This window comes from Syngnathus typhle, linkage group LG4 (genome assembly GCF_033458585.1).
Source record: "Syngnathus typhle isolate RoL2023-S1 ecotype Sweden linkage group LG4, RoL_Styp_1.0, whole genome shotgun sequence".
Classification (NCBI taxonomy): Eukaryota; Metazoa; Chordata; class Actinopteri; order Syngnathiformes; family Syngnathidae; genus Syngnathus; species Syngnathus typhle.
In genome coordinates this window covers 4,703,321-4,724,639 of record NC_083741.1, presented here as the reverse complement: position 1 = coordinate 4,724,639, position 21,319 = coordinate 4,703,321, and the positions used below count along the sequence as shown (strand labels likewise).

The following is a 21,319-nucleotide window of genomic DNA, read 5'->3' as shown; positions in this document are numbered from 1 at the left end:
TATTTAAACTATAAACATTCTTGACCAGCAGGACTGGACACACTGTACTCGTTTTTACATGAAAATGTATGAGTAGCAACTGTGTGGCTAAAAAAGGAACTGCTGTCCATGTGTTTCATAGCACTTAAATGAACTGGAGAATGATTTGGCCTGAATATTCTCTGTCAAAAATTTTTTTTGCATTAATTCATGCAAGAGCGCTACTGTAATGATAAATATTGAAATGTTACACATTATAATCCAAGACTCGAAACAAGTTGTTTTGCTTAGCTGTTTGTGGATCAAAACTCTTTACAATTCATATTGAAAATAAAAACAGAAACAAACACCAAGACAGTTGTGAAAAGAAAGATAAAGAACCACAGAGACATGTGTATGTACACTATGAATGAATGAACAAATGAATGAATTAATCTTTATTGTCATCACCCTCAACCTGCATCAACCCTGCACAAACTGCCGAGCAATATAATTGTCTTGGCGCAGCCCGTCCAAGAAATGTGGAAAAACAATGACAAAGAGCCTTAAATATGATGCATTTGCCTGACAAACTATCCTTAGTATGCCTTTATTGGAACAAACATTGACTACACAAACTCAAAGTACATGTAAAGCATTGTTTCATTTCCAAAAGGTTCTATCTTTTGTCTTCTATCTTTGACTTCCCTAATAATTTCGAACAATTGCCATGAAAAAGTTTTTCCTGAAATTGGGCTCATCTGAAAAACTAATGGGAAACTGTTATTAAACCTGACTGACATTAATATCTGTGATCTCAATAGAAAGGAGAAAACAACACCAAACATGATGTGTTTTTTTAAACACACCCCTGAGAAAATTTGGTCAAATGGGCATACTTTTTAACTGGCACATTTATTAAAATTTACTGTGATGCTTTTTCTCTTTTGGTGCAGAAATGTCACGAACAAGGGACACTTGAGGTAAGAAATTACTATACTAATTATTCAATACTTTCAGTTTAAGGCAGAACAATTAATTGCATTTGCAATATCATTGCTATTTGTTAAAACACAATATGCTAATTACAAAGGCTTAAAACACAATATGCTAATTACAAAGGCTGCGATTTGACTTGACTGTCATTGAGAGTTGAGCTTTGGGGTGGGGCTTCGAGCCAGCACAGACAGCAACCCTATCTCCCGACCGACTCACGATGTCCAGAGTCATGGTCAGCAACACCCAATCGCCAACATACACAGTGCTAACAGTGCACTGCTTCAGCAATCACCAAAGCCGTGTTTAGTATGGCCATCCGTTATCTGTCATTTGCCTCCTAAAAGAAATAGTTGTGAAAGACCCCCATTGACATTTATCCTTGCCCTTAGGGCAGTGCTTCTCAAATAGTGGGGCGCGACCCCCTTGGGGGGCGCCGTGCTATACCTGGGGGGGGCGCGTGTGACCCTGGGGAACAGGCTTTTTTTTTTGCAGTACTAGAATAAAGTGTAATTGCGCATCTTCCCAGCAGGGGGCAGTGGCGCTCTCATTGTTACTTCTGTGACGTTTGCGACAGTGCAACATTTTACGACTTACAAGACAAGTTAGGATAGTCACGGTGGGGAGGGGGGGGCGCGAATAGTTTTCTTCTTGCTAAGGGGGGGCGTAACAGAAAATAATTGAGAAGCACTGCCTTAGGGTCAAATAAAGATGTCGTTATTCCATCAAATGTATGATGAAATCCGAACTGCTCAATGATGCTAAAATAGAAAGAGCAGTTCACAGAATCAAAGGCCTAGTCTGCATCTAGCCGCACCAATGCTGCCTCCCGATTCAATCTCTTTATGTGATAATCACGTGTAAAGTCCTTTTAATGTCTTGAGTCTGTCTCCCTCGTGCAAATCCTGATTGATCAAGGTCAATAATTCGTGATAGCAAGCTCTCTACCCTTTTGGCTAGTATGGGTGAAGATTTTATAATCATGATTCAGAGCACTTACCGGTCTATAGCTGCCGCATTCCTCTCTGTCCCCCCCTTCTTTCGGGATCACTGCTTCTTTCCACAAGGGAGGCACCGCAATACCGTCCAATATTGAATTAAATGTTGGCTGCAACATAGATTCAGATTCATTTATTAATGACCACACAACAAGTTGGTGGAATTTGTTTCCAATACAGAAGGTTATGCTCAACATCTGTGTCAACACAATACAATACAAACAATAAATAGACGGATACACATTAAAACATCAATTAATGATTTGGTTTAGTGTCCGTACCGCTGTTGGGAAAAAAAAGTTTTTGAATCTGACTGATTTCGTTGGCAAGGACCTGTAGCGTCCTTCAGAGGGCGACAGTCTGAACAGGTGATATGAAGTGATTTTTACTGACCGTTGTGTGATGCGTCTATGGTACAGTGTGTCGATGGAAGGGGGGTGTGACCTGTGATTTTAGATGATTTGTCTATTATTTGTTGTAGTTTTTTTCATGAATGGGAGTCCAAATTTCCATACCAGATTATTATGGATTAGGTGAGTATGCGTCGAATGATGGCGGTGTAAAACTGAAGCAGGATGTTGTGCCTGACTCAGAATTTTTTTAGTTGTCTTAGAAAAAAATAATCTTTCATTGGCTTTTTTGTAGATTTGGTTTGAATGTGGGCGGCTCGGTGGCGCACTGGTTAGCACGACCACCTCACAGTTAGGAGGGTGCGGGTTCGATTCTACCGCCGACCCTCCCTGTGTGGAGTTTGCATCTTTTTGCCGGGCCCGCGTGGGTTTTCTCCTGGGCACTCTAGTTTCCTCCCACATCCCAAAAAGCCCGAATGAACACTCCAAATTGTCCCTAGGTGTGACTGCGAGTGTGAATGGTTGTTCGTCTCTGTGTGCCCTGCGATTGGCTGGCAACCAGTTCAGGGTGTCCCCCGCCTACTGCCCGATGACTGCTGGGATAGGCTCCAGCACGCCCGCGACCCCCGTGAGGACAAGAGGTACAGATAATGGATGGATGGATGGATGGATGGATGGATGCAGTGTTCCATCTAATTTTTATAATAATAATAATAATAACTGGGATTTATATAGCGCTTTTCTAGGTACCCAAAGTCGCTTTACATGTGTGTGTGGGGGGGGGGGCAGGGGGAGGAGGGAGGAAAAAGAAGAACAAAGAAACACCAAGGGCAGGGTCAGTTAGGAAAGGCTAATGTGAAGAGGTGGGTTTTTAGGGTGGTTTTGAAAGTAGGGAGGGAGGGGGCATCTCTGGTGTGCCTGGGGAGAGCGTTCCAGAGAGAGGGGGCAGCCACGGAGAAGGCCCTGTCGCCCCAGGTTCGGCGCCTGGTCTTGGGGACCTCCAGGAGGCCGGCATCACTCGACCTTTTAAGTGTCTATGCAAACACACAAGCTCCCTGTGCACACTGTGGACCACTGTGTGTAACACCAGATTAAATAAATAAATACATTTTGTTTTGTGTGACAGCTCGTTCCTTTTCTGTCGGTCTTTTGCAATCTCTCGCAATAATGTACCGACCCCCTGTCCCATCCTGAGTCTTTGTACAATTCCAACAACTTTCAAATGACATTTTTATGCTGAATGTGACGCTTGAGGTAGTCCATCTTCCATTCCTTCCATATTTTTCCTTCTGTAAACTCGCCCGCACTTTTGGCTGCACTGCAAGTTTTGCAGAGGAGACCTTTCTCATTCGAAAAAGAGGAAATCTGACCCAGTTTCACAGTTTCCTCTTGTACTTGCACACACTCCGACAGCCATTCAATCTTAAAAGAACTGCCGCATCTCTTATTTACTTTGGCTTTGCGAGTGGATGTGTTGCTGCTCATTTGTTTCGCCATGATTAGCTAATTTAGCATTTGCCTCGCTTGATTCCGCCGCACTGTCGTTAGCTAGCTAACCTGCGTGGCACGGACGGGCAGGACACATGTTCAGGCACTGTCAATCCTATGATTGGCTATGAAGCGTAAGTGAACCATATCATATATCATATCATATCATATCATATCATATCATATCATATCATTGGCTGGTCACCTGTCAATTACTGATTTACACTACAAAAAGGCACAGAAAGAAAAGCATTCGTCCACTTAATTAGATTAGATTAGATTATGTCTAACATTAGATATTAATCAATCAGTTTATGCTGAATTTTATTTTGTGTACAGCACGGAGTTTCTTGGGCGCAGAGACTGCGCGACCAGTGCGCAATTGCGCAGCTGCCCAGTTTAGAGGGAACGCTGGATGGATGGATGGATGGATGGATGGATGGATGGATGGATGGATGGATGGTTTGAATGCTGTCTCTATTTGAATGTGTTATTGATGTGTATACCTAGGAATTTGAATGAGTCAGTGATGGTGATGGGCTTAGTGGCGATGGAAATGGGGGTTTTGTGAGTGGGTGAGTGTGAAAAGTCGACTATGAGTTCCTGTGTTTTTGATGTGTCGTCTGCGTATTTGAGGATGGAGACTGAGCTGTGGTTGGATATGAGGATATTTCTGTCGATGGAGAAAATCCATGGGGAAAGAACACAACCCTGAGGGGCACTTATGCTGAGGGTCAGAGGCTTGGACAGGAGGCTACCTGTCCTGATTCTGTGTTCTTTGTGACAGAAAGTTATGGATCCAGTGGGAGAGAGTGGTGCCAATGCCTATGTCCATGAGTTTATTGAAGAGCTTGACCGGGTTGATTGTGTTAAAAGCAGAGCTGAAGTCAATGAAAAATATCCAGGTATAGGTGTGGGGAGATTCCAGGTGTTGTGTGATGTAGTAAATGGCCAGGTTTATTGCCTCTTCAACAGATTAGTCAGGTAGGCAAACTGGTGACTGTCCATGAGGGGGGAGGTGAGTTCTTTCAGGTGTGTGAGTATGATGTATTCAAATGGTTTCATAATAACAGAAGTGAGAGCTATTAGTTTATAGTCATTAAGGCAGGAGGGGTCATGAAAGGAGCGTCCACGTCGCGGCCCCGGGAGTATTGACGAGATCAACTACTAGATCGACTAGATCAGGGGTGGGCAAACTTTTTGACTCGCGGGCCGAACTGGGTCCTAAATTTGGACCGGAGGGCCGGACAAGGAGCAGATGGACGTAGGCGTTGTGTGAAGTCATATAAGCGACCTGTAAAGGTCATTGCATAAAAGATCTTGGCCTTTAGTAGGTAGTAAAGCAGGGGTGGGCAAACTTTTTGACTTCGCGGGCCGAACTGGGTTCTAAATTTGGACCGGAGGGCCGAACCAGGAGCAGATGGACGTAGGCTTTGTGTGAAGTCATATAAGCGACCTGCAAAGGTCATTGCATAAAAGATTTTGGCCTTTAGTAGGTAGTAAAGCATGGATATTCCAAACAAGTTTTTTGAAAACAAATGCATTTATTAACAGCATTAAAAAATAATAATAATTCACTAAAAAACTGCTATCAGTGATTCTCATAAAATACGACACTGTTATTATGAATAACAGTCTCCATCACTTCAGTGCCTGCAGGTCAGATTAATGAAAGATGTTTATCTTATGAGATCACATCAAACGGCAAACATTCTGACCAAATATTCTTGAAGTCTTGAAGAATCGGTGAAAGCATACATCCAAATAAAGTTATCAAAACAGCAACACGGTGAGGGGTATCTGAAAATCAGAGCAGAGTTTTAACTCACAAACACCTGGTAACAGAGGTGAGGAAACGGGAAACACTTCCTTAAAGTAAGCCTTAAGAACTTTACAGGTTAAGATTAGTCGCAAATAGGTGGTGCATCAATGTCCTTGAGCATCCTGCATTGTTTGAAAATGAGAATGGTCGCTAGTTTCAATCCCTGCTATGTGTGCAAATTATATTCAAAATGCATTTTTTTTACAATAAACTTGAGAGCCTCCCGTTCATTTTCAGTGGGAACAGTGTTGTTGGTCTCCCTTTTTTGCTAGTGCGTCATAGTCTGGAGTACCGTTTTTTTCCGTGTATAGTGCGCAAAATTTTACTAATTTATTGTCCTAAAATCCGGGGTGCGCATTATACATGGGTACAAAAAAAAAATAAAAAATATTTTTTTTTTTTTTTAATTTTTTTTTTTTTTTTTTTTTAAGTCCCAATGATCGTCACACACGCAGGGAGGCAATGGGTCCCATTTTTATAGTCTTTGGTATGGTCTTAACTAGGCTGGATGTAATTTTTTTTGTTGGCGTTGATTTCTCCGACTGCCCGTAAACGCACCACCGCGCTTCGTGCGCGCACGGGACAGCAAACGAGCAGGTGATCGAGCAAGCGTCTGATACGAGAGCATTGCGGTCGCATGGAGCGTGTTTGAAGTGAACAGCAGAGAAGAAAGGCAAAGTGTTGTGAAATAAAATGCACAGAACGGATGCGCAAGACACGTCAGCTATATAAAGAGCGAGAGTTGTTTTCTTCCTATTAGTTTCAATTCACAGTTTAATTAGCAGTTTCAATCAGCAAATAACAAAATGTGTATTACAGGTAATATTTTATTTCACAACACTTTGCCTTGTTCCTTTGGTCTCTGCTGTTCATCCTAAAACACAAAGGCGCTCTTTAAGCAATGCCACAGTGAGCGCCCGGCGCGCTGCACCAAATTAAGCTCCCTGCGCAGTGCGCACTGAGGTCCACTTAAATTTTAGAAAGTACATCAGGACTTTAAAAATATCTTCTAAATTTCAGCGACGGCTCTGTCACAATAATCGGCCAGCCCGGTGCAGTTGGGCGGTCGGCGGCGCGCTACGGTTGAGCGTTCTCTCGCACGCTCTCTCTCTCTCGCTCTCTCTCGCTCTCGCACACACGCAAACCGGATATCATACGGAGGCCGCCATTACAGATGCGCAGAACGGATGAGCAAGACACGTCAGCTATATAAAGAGCGAGAGTTCAGTTCTCTACCTAAATCCGTATTACAGGTAATATTTTATTTCACAACACTTTGCCTTGTTCCTTTCTTCTCTGCTGTTCACTTCAAACACGCTCCATGCGCACGGAGCGCGGTGGTGCGTTTACGGGCAGTCGGAGAAATCAACGCCAACAAAAAAAATTACATCCAGCCTAGTTAAGACTATACCAAAGACTATAAAAATGGGACCCATTGCCTCCCTGCGTGTGTGACGATCATTGGGACTTAAAAAAAAAAAAAAAAAAAAAAATTAAATTTTTTTTTAAAAAAAATTCATAAAAATTCGGTGCGTATTATACATGGGTACAAGCTTTTTTCCAGCATCAGCATGCCATTTTTAGGGGTGCGTACTATACATGGGGGCGCACTATACACGGAAAAAAACGGTAAAATTTGTTGTGGAAATTCTTAGGAGAGATGCGAGGTGTTGGTCCGTTTACCTCGATCTGTGACGGGTTGATGTTGATGTGGCTGAACGTCACGTCGCGTACGTCGGGCCAAATTGGCCACTCTCTTTTAAACGCTCGGCACTGTGTCCACCTTGCGTTTCCTTGGGCGACTCATTTTAATGGAAAGATTCCAGGGGAAGGTTTGTGGGTGGCTTTAGCGCAAAACTGCATCTGAAAGCTCAGCGCGCGAATTACAAGAATGCTGTCGTCGAAGCCCACGCTCTAAATTCGGGACTGATACGAATAGAGCGAGAGTGCGCCATGTCCGTACTACTGAGTACGTACACGCACTTGTGAGTGTGCACCGAGCTTTCTGACACGGCTTCCGGTAGTAAATGCGCAGGCGAGCGCTTCACCATCTACTGGGGAAACGCAGTCATTTTAGGCAGAATGACCAAAAAAAAAGTTTAATAATACAATTTGTTCAGGGTTGGCGGGCCGGATTAAACGGTCCCGTGGGCCGGATGTGGCCCGCGGGCCGTAGTTTGCCCACCCCTGTAGTAAAGCATGGATATTCCAAACAATTTTTTTGAAAACAAATGCATTTATTAACAGCATTAAAAAAATAATAATTCACTAAAAAACTGCTATCAGTGATTCTCATAAAATACGACACTGTTATTATGAATAACAATCTCCATCACTTCAGTGCCTGCAGGTCAGATTAATGAAAGATGTTTATCTTATGAGATCACATCGAACGGCAAACATTCTGACCAAATATATCATCTTGAAGAATCGGTGAAAGCATACATCCAAATAAAGTAATCAAAACAGCAACACGGTGAGGGGTATCTGAAAATCAGAGCAGAGTTTTAACTCACAAACACCTGGTAACAGAGGTGAGGAAACGGGAAACACCTCCTTAAAGTAAGCCTTAAGAACTTTACAGGTTAAGATTAGTCGCAAATAGGTGGTGCATCAATGTCCTTGAGCATCCTGCATTGTTTGAAAATGAGAATGGTCGCTAGTTTCAATCCCTGCTATGTGTACAAATCATATTCAAAATGCATTTTTTTACAATAAACTTGAGAGCCTCCCGTTCATTTTCAGTGGGAACAGTGTTGTTGGTCTCCCTTTTTTGCTAGTGCGTCATAGTCTGGAGTAAAATTTGTTGTGGCAATTCTTAGGCGAGATCTGAGGTGTTGGTCCGTTTACCTTGATCTGTGACGGGTTGATGTTGATGTGGCTGAACGTCACGTCGCGTACGTCGAGCCAAATTGTCCACTCTTTTTTAACATTCGGCACTCACTTCTTTTTTTCGGGCCACTCATTTTAATGGAAGGATTCCAGGGGAAGGTTTGTGGGTGGCTTTAGCGCAAAACTGCATCTGAAAGCTCAGCGCGCGAATTATAAGAATGCTGTCGTCAAAGCCCACGCTCTAAATTCGGGACTGATACGAATAGAGCGAGAGTGCGCCAAGTCCGTACTACTGAGTACGTACACGCACTTGTGAGTGTGCACCGAGCTTTCTGACACGGCTTCCGGTAGTAAATGCGCAGGCGAGCGCTTCGCCATCTACTGGGAAAATGCAGTCATTGCAGGCAAAATGACCAAAAAAAAAAAGTTTAATAATACAATTTGTTCAGGGTTGGCGGGCCGGATTAAACGGTCCCGTGGGCCGGATGTGGCCCGCGGGCCGTAGTTTGCCCACCCCTGGACTAGATACTGCTAATCCTTTCACCACTACAAGCAAAAGTTACAAGCTACAACGCAGCTACAAGCTACGCCGAAAACTGCAAGCTACAAACCACAAAGCTACAGAACAGAAAACAACATTATGCCTGGAGATAGACACAAAGGTCGACCTTGGAAACGAGGAACCTCCTCACGACCAGCATTGACGGTCCTACAGAAATGTGTTCAGCTGTGGCTGAACCACATCGAGCCAAACCTGTAACCAACTGCCTTGTAGCCACGATAAGAAGAAGAATTAATATTTAAAAGAATATTTTGTTGGATTTGGGTACCGGAATGATAACAGAGTCCTTAAACCATTTGGGAACCATACTGAGGGAGCTGTTGAAGATGAAAGTACCATATTTTCGTGAGCAAAGGGCGCACATAAACACCTTTAATTTTCTCAAAAAAACAAAGGTGTGCCTTTTAAGAAGGTGCGCCTTTTGTGTGGACCAAATTCAAAAATCTGTCAAGTTGTTTTGTGTGGCTTCCATATTATACAGGCGTTGACGTAGATCGGGACAGAAAAAACAATCAGAGGACAAGACATAACACGTAGAGTACGTACCTTTGCCGCCATTGTTTTGTGTGGCTTCCGCCACGTAGATCGGGACAAAGAAAACAATCAGAGGACTAGACATGTCACGTAGAGGAGTACGTACCCTCGCCACCATTGTTTTGTGTGTCTTCCGCCGTAATATACAGGCACCCGATGAACTAATCAGAGGACACTACGTTTTCCGTAGTTCGGGGCGGTAGACCAATTCAGAGGACTGGACGTGACACGTAGAGGAATACGCAGTAGCTCCACCACCATTGGTGGTGGATAATAATACTATCGTCCGTGCAAAGTACGTACCGACGTCGCCATTGATAAATAAATACTATCCTTTGTGCAAGTCTGTAAAGTTGTTTTGTGTGTTTGTTTTACATAGATCGGGGCGGTAAACCAATCAGAGGACTTCACGTAACACGTAGAGTACGTACCTCTGCCACAATTGATAAACGAATACAATCGTTTGTGCAAAGTAAACAGCATTAAGACCCTCTAGAATGGCATAGACAAAGAGGGATGCTTATGAGGCAATATTCAAGCTTCCTGTAAAGCCAGGATCATTGCCAAAGAGCAACGTGACAACGACGAGACGATGACGAGGGAAACTGGAATGTCAGATGGCAAACTTGCCCAACTGTTTAATTTGGATACAGAAGATGAGTACTTGGACGGATTTGCGTATGAATATCAATCAACAATAATGTGAGTACAGTAGAGTACATGGTTAAACAGTAGAATAAAGTACAACCGAATTCACTTTCTTGCTTCCGTGATGTTTTTTTATTTTTTTTGTTTACCATAAATCATGGCATGCATGCGCCCTATGATGCGGTGCGCATCTGTGTGTGTTAAATACAGTAATGGCACACAACTGAGACTGTGCCTTTTAGTACGGTGCACCCTTTGGTCGTAGAAATACGGTAAAGATGGTGGCTTGCTGGGCTGCACAGTGCTTCAGGACACCTGGGCCGACACCATCAGGCCCCGCCGCTTTCCTCTTTTTATTTTTACTAAAGGATGCTCTGACCTCCTCCTCCTCAATAAGGAACTGAGGTTATGGTGGAGGGGGGGAGATGGAGGGGATAGGCTGATGTTCGAACCTGCCATAAAAGTTACTTAGTGAGTTTGGTAAGTTACTGTCAGTGTCTGGTAAAGGAGATGGGCTTGTTTTGTAGTTAGTCATGCTTTTTTATTTGTGCCAGAATGATTGTCTCATTTGATTGTATTTGCTGTTCTAAATTTTGTGTATATTTGGATTTGGCCTTTCTTACAGCCGATATAAGCTCGTATTTGGCCTTGTGTATTCCTTTTTCCCTCAAAATAAGCAGTATTATTTTTATTATAGAGTGTGTCTTTTGTGAACCATGGCTTGTTATTGCTGTGTATTTTAACTGTTTTGGTGGGGATGGCCATCTCCATACAAAAACTGACGTATGACGTCACTCTCTCTGTCAACTCGCCCAGACTGGCTGCAGCTGCAGTGAATTCGTCACCAGGGATGAGAATCTTCCGCGGATCTGCGGATTTCCGTGTTCTTTTTCGTCGGGAGTATCATTTTCGTGAATTGTGTAGATCCGTTGAGAATTTTTTTTTTATATATGGGGGGGTAGCAGTATTGCGACAGCAGTCGCCTTATTTTCGGCAGCTACTTTCGTCACATCATTTGCCTACTCATTTGCCTAATTACCAAAAGTTTTAGCCAACATGGCGAAAGTTTTAGAGAAAAAAGACGAGGATCGTGCCAGGGAAATAGACAAGTCGAACGGGATCAGGAACTGCTTCAGATGGGCATGGCTTGAGAGCAGCGTTATCTTACAACTTGGAACACAGCCCGTAACCACCTGCCTGACGGAACATATCCGTAAATTAGACTTCCCGGGGGAAGGTTTTGTGCTTTCTTTGTGAAGATGTGATAAGCTATGGAGGTCGCGGCGCTTCGAACATTAAGGAGCACATCCCAAAAAAAAACCCCACAAAGGTACGTTTTTACTTTTACAAGCATGTGGGTAACATGATGTTACATGTAAGCTAATGTTAGGCTATTGTCATGATATGATAAAAAAAAAAAAAAAAAAAAAAAAAACTCTTGAATATCGTTAAAGAATAAATCTTCAAAGATGGATGGATGGATGGATGGATGGATGGATGGATGGATAGATGGATAGATGGATAGATGGATAGATAGATAGATAGATAGATAGATAGATAGATAGATAGATAGATAGATAGATGGATAGATAGATGGATAGATGGATAGATGGATAGATGGATGGATAGATGGATAGATGGATAGATGGATAGATGGATAGATGGATAGATGGATAGATGTTGCAAAAAATTAACAGTTTTCATCTATTCACCACTTAGCAGGAATATTATTTTCACAGAACTGTTGAAATTGGGTGATGAAATTAATGGTTTTAGGTTTGCTATACTGCCAGAATCCGGGAGTTTCCAGGGATCTTTGCCCCCTAAGCCCCCTCCGGGGCATTGCCCCTGGACCCCTGCAGCCCCCAATGGGGGCCTGTGGGCCCTGTGGCCCCCAATAGGGGACTGTGGCCCCTGCGGCCCCGCAGCTGCCCAGGGGCCAGAGGCCCCCATTGGAGGGGCCTGTGCCCCCCCCCCCCCCACTTGCCGCAGGAGGCCAGGGGCTAATGGGGGCTGCAGTGGGCTCGAGGGCACAGGCCCCCATTAGGGGCTGCAGTATAGCAACCCCAAATCCCAAAAAATATTCCTGCTTGGTGCGCTACCAAGGTGAATATAATACAGTCAAGCCTCGGTTTTTGACCACAATCCGTTCCAGAAGGCGGTTCGAGAAGCAAATCGGTCGAATCTATTTATGCCCATTACAAATAATGGATTTTTTTTTAATCCATTCCAAAACTTTTTTCTTTTGCGCATTTTTGTCCGATCGCGCAACTGCTGCGCACCGCCGGGCTACTTTTCAGTGTTTTTATTTCATTTGCCGTTCTCATCCCTGCGTCACAAGTCGTGTACTCAAAGCAGCCTCTGAAGGTGTCGATGCAGGTGCTGGACCAGCACGGGACAGTTTTAGATTTTCTGCTGTTGGATTTAAGTTTTCCCATGGGCTCACCATCTGTCGGAGGGGCCAAAGGGGTCGGGTACAATGTGAACTGGGCGGCGGCCAAAGGCAGGGACCTTGGCGGTCCGATCCCCGGCTGCAGAAGCTGGCTCTTGGTTCATGGAATGTCACCTCTCTGGCTGGAAAGGAGCCCGAGCTGGTGTGTGAGGCAGAAACGTTCCGACTCGACATAGTCGGATTTGCCTCTACACACAGTTTGGGTTCTGGTACAAGCCATCTCGAAAGTTGCCCACGTTGAGAGGCGTCGAGCAGTGTGGGCATACTCATTGCCCCCCCCGGCTGGGCGCCTGCACATTGGGGTTCACCCCGGTGAACGAGAGGGTAGCCTCCCTCAACCTTCGGGTGGGGGGACGGGTCCTGACTGTCGTTTGTGCCTATGCACCGAACAGCAGCTCAGAGTACCCACCCTTTTTGAAGTTAAAGTTAAAGTCCCAATGATTGTCACACACCTCTGCATTTAACCCATTTCCGTGTGATTTTGATCCATCCCCTGGGAGAGAGGGAAGCAGTGAGCAGCAGCGGTGCCGCGCTCGGGAATCATTTGGTGATCTAACCCCCCAATTCTATCCCTTAATGCTGAGTGCCAAGCAGGGAGGCAATAGGTCCTATTTTTATAATCTTTGGTATGACCCGGCCGGGGTTTGAACCCACAACCTTCCAGTCTCAGGGCGGACACCCTACCACTAGGCTACTGAGCTAGGGGTCTTTAGAAGAAGTGCTGGAGAGCGCTCCTTCTTGGGACACCAGAAATAGAATGCTAATGGGTGACTTTTTTCACGCGGGCAATGACAGTGAGACCTGGAAGGGCGTGATTGGGAGAAACGGCCCCCCCGATCTGGACCCGAGTGGTGTTCTATTATTGGACTTCTGTGCTTGACACGGATTGTCAATCATGAACACCGTGTTCAAACATAAGGTCCATGTGTGCATTTGCCACCAGGACACCCTAGGCCGCAGTTCGGTGATCGACTTTGTAGTCATGTCATCGGATTTGCGGCCGCATGCTTTGGACACTTCTGTGGATTCTGTTCATAACCTTTATGGACAAAATTTCTAGGCGTAGACGAGGTGTTGAAGATGTCCGCTTTGGTGACCTCAGCGTTGCATCTCTGCTTTTTGCAGACAATGTGGTGCTGTAGGCTTCTTCAAGCCGTGATCTCCGGCTCTCACTGGTCGGGATGAAAGTCAGCACCTCCAAATCTGAGACCATGGTCCTCAGTAGGAAAAAGGTGGAATGCGCTCTCTGGATCGGGGATGAGATCCTGCTCTAAGTGGAGGAGTTCAAGTATCTTGGAGTCTTGTTCACGAGCGAGGGCAGGATTGAGCGTAAGATCGACAGGCGGATCGGTGCAGCGTCTGTTGTGATGTGGACTCTGTACCGGTCCGTCGTGGTGAAGAATTTACCGGTCGATCTATGCTACTACCCTCACCTATGGTCATGAGCTATGGGTCATGACCGAAAGGACAAGATCCTGGATACAAGCTGCCAAAATGAGTTTTCCTCAATCTGCCCGATATTGTCGTTTTTATTTTGCTTCTCTTTTAATAAAATGTCAACAGACTTCGATGTGTGTGTGTGACGGATGGCAAACGGACCCCTGTAGCTGCTCAACAACATGCCTGGCGTAAATTAACGTGACAAAGGACACATTCGGCCGCCTAAAAACATACCTTTCTAGAAATAACAAGACTTTCTATACAACGTGCTTTCGGGATTAACACGATTCACAAATTCTGGATCCCAAAGTCCGTGTAAAATCGAGATTTAGGTGTGCAGATTTCAGCAATATTTTATTTATATTTTTGTTTCTGTTGTTTCTGTTTGACAAGTTTTTGAAGTCAATAATAAATACAAAAACGTTTTTGTTTACTCGTCAGTCAGTGAGAGAAGTGAGCGCAAGAATGAGGCAATATTTATCATGTTGTGCCTGTATTCAGTTGTCAGAGTCCTGAGGCACAATCCAAGATGTGCATTGGGGTGGGTTTCTGTACTGACTTTTGATAATGTTAGTATTTCTATTTACTAAATGTTTTTTTAAGTCATTAAGACATTTTTTGTCTTTTGCAGATTCTGGGAGGCCAGCAGAAGGCTCTTGATGGCTCCTTACCACATGTTGTTAATGAGGTACAGCACTACATAATATTACAAGAGTAGTTATACTATCACTATCACACTGGCATGCACATTAAACAGCAATTTTAAAACTTGTGTACCGTTTTTTCCGCATCATAAGGCGCTTGGGTTAAAAGCCGCGGACTGAATTGCGGGGACATTTCTGTACTTCATCCATACATAGGGTATATGCATGCCATGACTTAGGATAAATTAGAAAAAACGGCACGGAAGCAATAATGAATTTGTTTGTATGTTTGGTTGTACTTTATTCTACTGTTGAACCATGTCAATAGTCATATGAAGCTCCATCAAAGTCCTCATAGTCTGTGTTCCAAATACAGTTGGGCAATTTCGTCATTTCACTTGCCAAGATCCCTCTCATCATTGTCTTGTCATTGTCACGTTGCTCTTTGGAAATGATTCCGGCTTTCCAGAAAGCTTGAATTGTGCCTTGTAAGCATGTCTCTTTGTCGACGCCATTTTAAAGGGTCCAAATGCTGTTTTCTTTGAACAAACCCGCAGTATTTATTTATCAGTGGCAGCAGAGGTACGTACTCTACGTATTACGTACAGTCCTCTGATTGTTTTACCACCCAAATCTACATAAAGCGTAATTGTCCTCTTCTGATTGTTTCATCGGGTCTACATATAATGTCGACATATTACGTCCCTGTGGTGACAGCCAGACAACATTTACAGATTTTGGAATTCGGTCCACACAAAAGGCGCACCTTTTTAAAAGGCGTTCTTTCAGTTTTTGAGAAAATTATTGGCTTTTAAGTCCGCCTTATGGTATGGAAAATATGGTACTGTAATTATAAGTGAACCAATAGTTTCCTGGTTCAATTAGCTAGGTGTATTTATTCAGACCTTTCCATCATGCTGTTATCATTTTGACATGACACAGCGCATAACAATTGATCAATGGTTGGTTGGTAACAATCGATTTGAACCATTTCAGTCTGGTTTTAGAGCTACCCACTCTACTGAGACAGCTCTTGCTAAAGTGAGCAATGTTTTTCACCTCCGTAATATTGCTAAGATTCATCCCATTCTTACAACTCGTGATGCAAAAATTATTATATCCGCATTTTTTTACGTTGCGCTTTGATTATTATTACGTATTGTTCTCTGGTCTTCCTAAGTCTAGTATTAAAAGTCTACAGTTGGTACAAATGCTGCGGCGAGACTGCTCACAAGGACGAGAAAGTTTAATCATTACCTCGATACGAGCCAACTTGCATTGGCTCCCGATCCATTTAGGATGCAACTTCAAGGTTCTCTTACTAACCTATAAAGTGTTGCATGGCTCCCCCGGCTGGGGAGGGGATTAGGTGACACCCAAACTGAAAATGACTCTCTGGATTCCATGTTGACAAGGGATCTGAGGCAGATAACCATCTTCGCAGACATTGCCATGACAATTGAGGGCACCTTCCTGCAGCTCTTCACTTTGAATAAGGACGTCTACCGTTTTTTTCCGTGTATAGTGCGCAAAATTTAACTAATTTATTGTCCTAAAATCTGGGGTGCGCATTATACATGGGTACAAAATTTTTTTAATTTTTAAATTTTAATTTCTTTTTTTTTTTTTTTTTAAGTCCCAATGATCGTCACACACGCAGGGAGGCAATGGGTCCCATTTTTATAGTCTTTGGTATGGTCTTAACTAGGCTGGATGTAATTTGATTTGTTGGCGTTGATTTCTCCGACTGCCGTAAACGCACCACCGCGCTCCGTGCGCGCACGGGAAAGAGGCGGCTCTGTATGGGAGAGACGTTGAAGAGGAATAAAAACACCCTTGGAAACCAAAACTTGCCCCTCGTCGTGACTCGGAGCCGCAACAAATGTTTCGGATTTGTGTAGGGTACATTGTGACAGACCGCAAACGAGCAGGTGATCGAGCAAGCCTTGTCTGATACGAGAGCATTGCGGTCGCATGGAGCGTGTTTGAAGTGAACAGCAGAGAAGAAAGGAACAAGGCAAAGTGTTGTTGACTAGGGTTGCGGTATGCACCCACTAGCCAATAACCAACGAGCCCTCTGTAAACAATCGCGTTTCTCAAACAATCTCCGCAATTTCCCATGAGCCTCAGCTCGCAATCTCCCATGAGCCTCAGCAAAGTGTAAACAATCGCGTTTCTCAAACGATCTCCTATAAAATGATCGGAACTGACTAAAGTTCGACCTAACGCATTGGTACTGCTTACCTATGTTTACCTTCCATATCGATCCGTAGATTTACTCGAAACATTAACAGAGCAGCCTATTTTGACATGAAATAGCCTCGCGCGTATAGCAGCTATCGTCATAGCATTAACCATCCGCAAAATCCCATGAGCCTCAGCTCGCAATCTCCCATGAGCCTCAGCAAAGTGTAAACAATCTCGTTTCTCAAACGATCTCCTATAAAATGATCGGAACTGACTAAAGTTCGATCTAACGCATTGGTACTACTTACCTATGTTTCCCTCCCATATCGATCCGTAGATTTACTCGAAACATTAACGGAGCAGCCTATTCTGAAATGAAATAGCCTTGCGGGTACAACAGCTATTCGGTGACGCCCCCTGACTACAGTTACCGTAATGTGGGGAAACCATGCGACCTTGTAATTTACTAGTTGTACTAAAACGTACTAAAACATTTTGGCAGAGCACTGTGTACAACCAGTATGGATCAACAAATTCATCAATTGATCCATATATAAGGCGCACCGTCGACTTTTGATAAAAATTTAGGTTTTTAGGTGCGCCTTATAGGGCGGAAAATACGTTACATAAATAACACGTTTATAAAACCATCTGTGTCACTCCAATTCATTAAATCCATCGATCATCCTTTGTCAACAATGGGTGCACGCCGCTGACGCCGTGGGTTTGGTAAACGGCTCTTTATTTAACAAAACAAGTTTCCAGGCGTGTGGCGGCGTGGACTTCCAGCCACGGAGGTGAAAGAGAGCTACGTAGAGTAGGACCAGGCGTGCGTAAAAGCCATGACCGAGACCCATCCACCGTCCCCGGGCAGCCACCCGGCAGAGCGCCGGCCCCCGACTTCTATCCACAGAGGCGAAAGAGAGCTCCGTAGAGTAGGACCGGGCGTGCGTAAAAGCCATAATAGTTTTTCAAACCTTCTGTGTCACTCCAAATCCTTAAATCCTTCAAACTCTTCGTCCTCCGTGTCACTTAGAAACAAAGCCGCTAATGATGCCGGTAGTACGTGGGGCCCTTCGTCATCTTCGTGATCCCGTGATCAATCTTTGTCCTTTTTGCTGCTGACGTCACTTGAAATTCAAATTACAGTAATCCTTGCTACATCGCGGTTCAACTTTGTTTTTTTTGAAAATTTTTGAAAAAATTCACATATAAGTCGCTCCTCATTATAAGTTGCCCCCCTACCCAAAGTATGAAAGAAACGCGATTTATAGTCAGAAAACTACGGTAATCTATTTAATATGCAGTGTTGTACCTGAACACATTCAATGAACATAAATTTATGAACTTTATGAACATATTCACGAACTTGAACTGAACGTCGCACATTTTATGTTTGTGAACGTTTTTGTGAATGCGCTCATTCTGGGTGGGGCCAATGAACGGTTTTAAAGGGCAGTTAATTTTTGTTTCATAGGTGCCAGGTTTTTTCTTCCTAGACTTCAAAATAAAACTCACCGCACTGTAAAGTGGCTTAATTAGGTATGCCAAAATTATTTGGCTCCCTTGGCCACAGTCAGTCGCATGGCACTTGGTCATCAAAATGGGACGTGTGCTTGGATGAGCTAAGTACGTGACAGACAGAATTATTAGGTTTGATTGGGGAAGACTCAAACCTGTCGATACAAGACCTTGTAGCTCACAGTGATTGTCAGCACAAATAACCATGAACGAGGAGGTAAAAGAAGCTTCCTGAAGAGCTCAGACAGAATTGATGACATGATTTTCATTAATGCATTTCAGGTTTCAAATGTGTGTTTTGTAAATTTCTGTCTCCACAGACAACCAAAGAGATGATAGCTCGTTCCTTTGCCACCGTAGTCACACATCCCTTTCATGGTATGTAAACATTTCTTTTGAGCGTTATTAATTAGGGGTGTGACCTTCGTTTTTTGACGAATACGATACATATAGATATACTGCCTAACTATTTGACACAAAGCAATATATTGCTTTTTTGTACAAGTTTATACAAAAAAACTATCAAATAAAATATATACGTACATACCAAAAAAACATATATTTCTATACAGCACCAGTGGCTTTTTAAAAATAAACTTATACTGATGAAAGGTAAATGAGCAATTTTTTTTCTTTCAATAGATTTTACTGTGCCACAGACAGAACCCATGTCACAAGCCTACCACAATATCTTCAGCAGAGATTCAATCAAAACGTCATCACAACTCGTCTAGATAAGATTTTATGCCACGTTTTTCTTTTTTTTTTAGTTCTACCTATTTTCAGCCTCTGCCAGGTAATGAGGTAAAATGCCTGAATTGCTTAATTTTTAGCTTTTTACTGCACACAACCCAAACCCAAAAATTGAAGGATGAATTTAAAATTGACAGAACTTTTGACGTCTACTTACAGCAGGGGTGTCAAACTATTTGGTCACTTTGGCATTCTGAAGCCACCCACAGCATTTTTTACTACGTCAACCTAACCATAGTGAAGGGACATGGAAAATTAAAAAACATGTATGCCGTGTTAACTTCCTGTGTAATGCATTGTAGGGGAAATGTGGGCCCATGGGAGTGTTTTCAGTTGAGTTCTGCCTGTGAGTGATGTACCGTATTTTCCGGATTCTAAATTGCTCCGGAGTACAAGTTGCACCAGCCATAAAATGCATAATGAAGAAGAAAAAAAACATATATGTCACACCGGAGTACAAGTCACATTTTTGGGAGAACTTTGACAAAATCTAACACCAAGAACAGACATGAACAGGCAACAACAAGACAAACGTGGAGCTGAGAACGTGCCTGACGTGACATTAACAGTTATTCAAATAAATATAACATAAATAACACGTTCATCACACTATCTGCGTGTCTTCAAATCACCAAATTTGTTGTTGGAGTTTGTCAAATAATTTTCCCCCAAAATACGACCTATACTTGGGTGTAACATACCGTAATTTTCGGACTATAAGTCGCATTTTTTTTCATAGTTTGGGTGGGGGGGGCGACTTATACTCAGGAGCAATGTTCCCTCTAAGCTGCGCGCGTGCGCAATCGCGCACTGCCCGCACATTCTCAGCCCACATGAAAATCTATCCAGCGCATAAACAACATCCCACACACACACCCAAAATGCGACTTATACTCCGGAGCGACTTATATATGTTTTTTTTTCACATTTTTGGGCATTTTATGGCTGATGCGACTTATACTCCGGAGCGACTTATAGTCCGAAAATTACGGTATATGTTTTTTTCCCTTTTATTGTGCATTTTATGGCTGGTGCGACTTGTACTCCGGTGTGACTTATACTCCGGAAAATATGGTACTTTCGGGCCTTCCTATTTCTGGGTATGGTCATGTATAAAATGGAACAGTACAAAATGGTAATGCCCTAATATTTGTGAAAATGGAAGGCTAATTCTTATTACTATGTGAATGCAGTTGAATCAGAATGCCTATCTACAGACATATGACATGTGATATGAGGAGCAGCAGCTTAACCCAGAACCAGACAGGACACTGACTGAAAGTCTTTATGCTACAAATCTGCAAAAGTTCAAAACAAAATCACCCAACAGGCAGTTAACGGTACTAAGTGACAACAACGGACTGGGCTGTAGAGTGCCTGATAAATAAGCAAGAGGCATGCTAGACGGTGTGATTGAGTAACGAGCCTGTATACTGAAAGACACCAGACAACATCCAACCCTGTGACAAGATAGAGAACAAAACATCCATCCATCTATTTTCTAAACTGCTTATCCTCATGAGGGCTGCAAGCATGCTGGAGCCTATCCCAGCTGACTTTGGGCAGTAGGCGGGGATAACCTGAACTGGTTGGCCGCCAATCGCAGGCCACTCATAGACAACCATTCGCACTCACACACAGCTACAGGCAGTTAGGAGCCCAAACACCATCACAACACAGAACGTATAATTACAAAGAAAAATTTTGCTTTTGACATTTACGTTTAACACTTTGTGCCATTCATCTCGATATGATTTTTTTGAACATGTTGGTTTCAAGAAAGTTGATTCCATTGTGATTCATTTTCTGTGACTTGTCTTTCAGTGATTACATTGCGATGTATGGTGCAGTTTATTGGAAGAGAAGCAAAATACAGGTACAAATTTTCTCCAAACTACTATAGTGTTCAGAATAGTAGTGATGTGTAACTAAAATGATTAGTCCAGGTTTCAACTGTTTTTTCATTGTTACAGGGGAGACGGTACCAGTAGATACAAATCCAACAAGACCAAGCAATCATGCTATGCACACTTAAGGGGGTGAAAGTGGGCTATTAGTAAAAATAAATAAATAAATAAATAAGTAGAAAATGGGGTGTTCACAAGAACAGTAATGTGGCATTCAGACAGTAAGT

The 21,319-nt window shown here is 43.2% G+C and overlaps 1 protein-coding gene and 1 long non-coding RNA gene across 6 annotated transcripts in view; one reads left to right on the top strand and one right to left on the bottom strand.

Annotated features, from left to right (window-relative positions):
• The window catches only part of LOC133152632 (mitochondrial carrier homolog 2-like), a 120,689-nt gene that overhangs the window by 64,502 nt on the left and 34,868 nt on the right, over window positions 1-21,319 (top strand). For 3 of the 5 annotated variants that reach the window (XM_061276401.1, XM_061276404.1, XM_061276400.1), the window contains 4 exons: window positions 915-941; window positions 14,712-14,768; window positions 18,753-18,810; window positions 21,010-21,061. In XM_061276401.1, the coding sequence (XP_061132385.1) occupies window positions 915-941; window positions 14,712-14,768; window positions 18,753-18,810; window positions 21,010-21,061 (194 nt within the window). The remainder of the gene's footprint in view (window positions 1-914; window positions 942-14,711; window positions 14,769-18,752; window positions 18,811-21,009; window positions 21,062-21,319) is intronic. The other 2 variants (XM_061276402.1, XM_061276403.1) reach the window with 2 other exon arrangements.
• LOC133152639 (uncharacterized) lies at window positions 684-9,907 on the bottom strand. Its single transcript, XR_009714166.1, has 3 exons — window positions 9,553-9,907; window positions 1,955-2,062; window positions 684-1,294 (listed from the first exon to the last, which is right to left on the bottom strand). It is a non-coding gene; the product is annotated as an uncharacterized LOC133152639 (long non-coding RNA).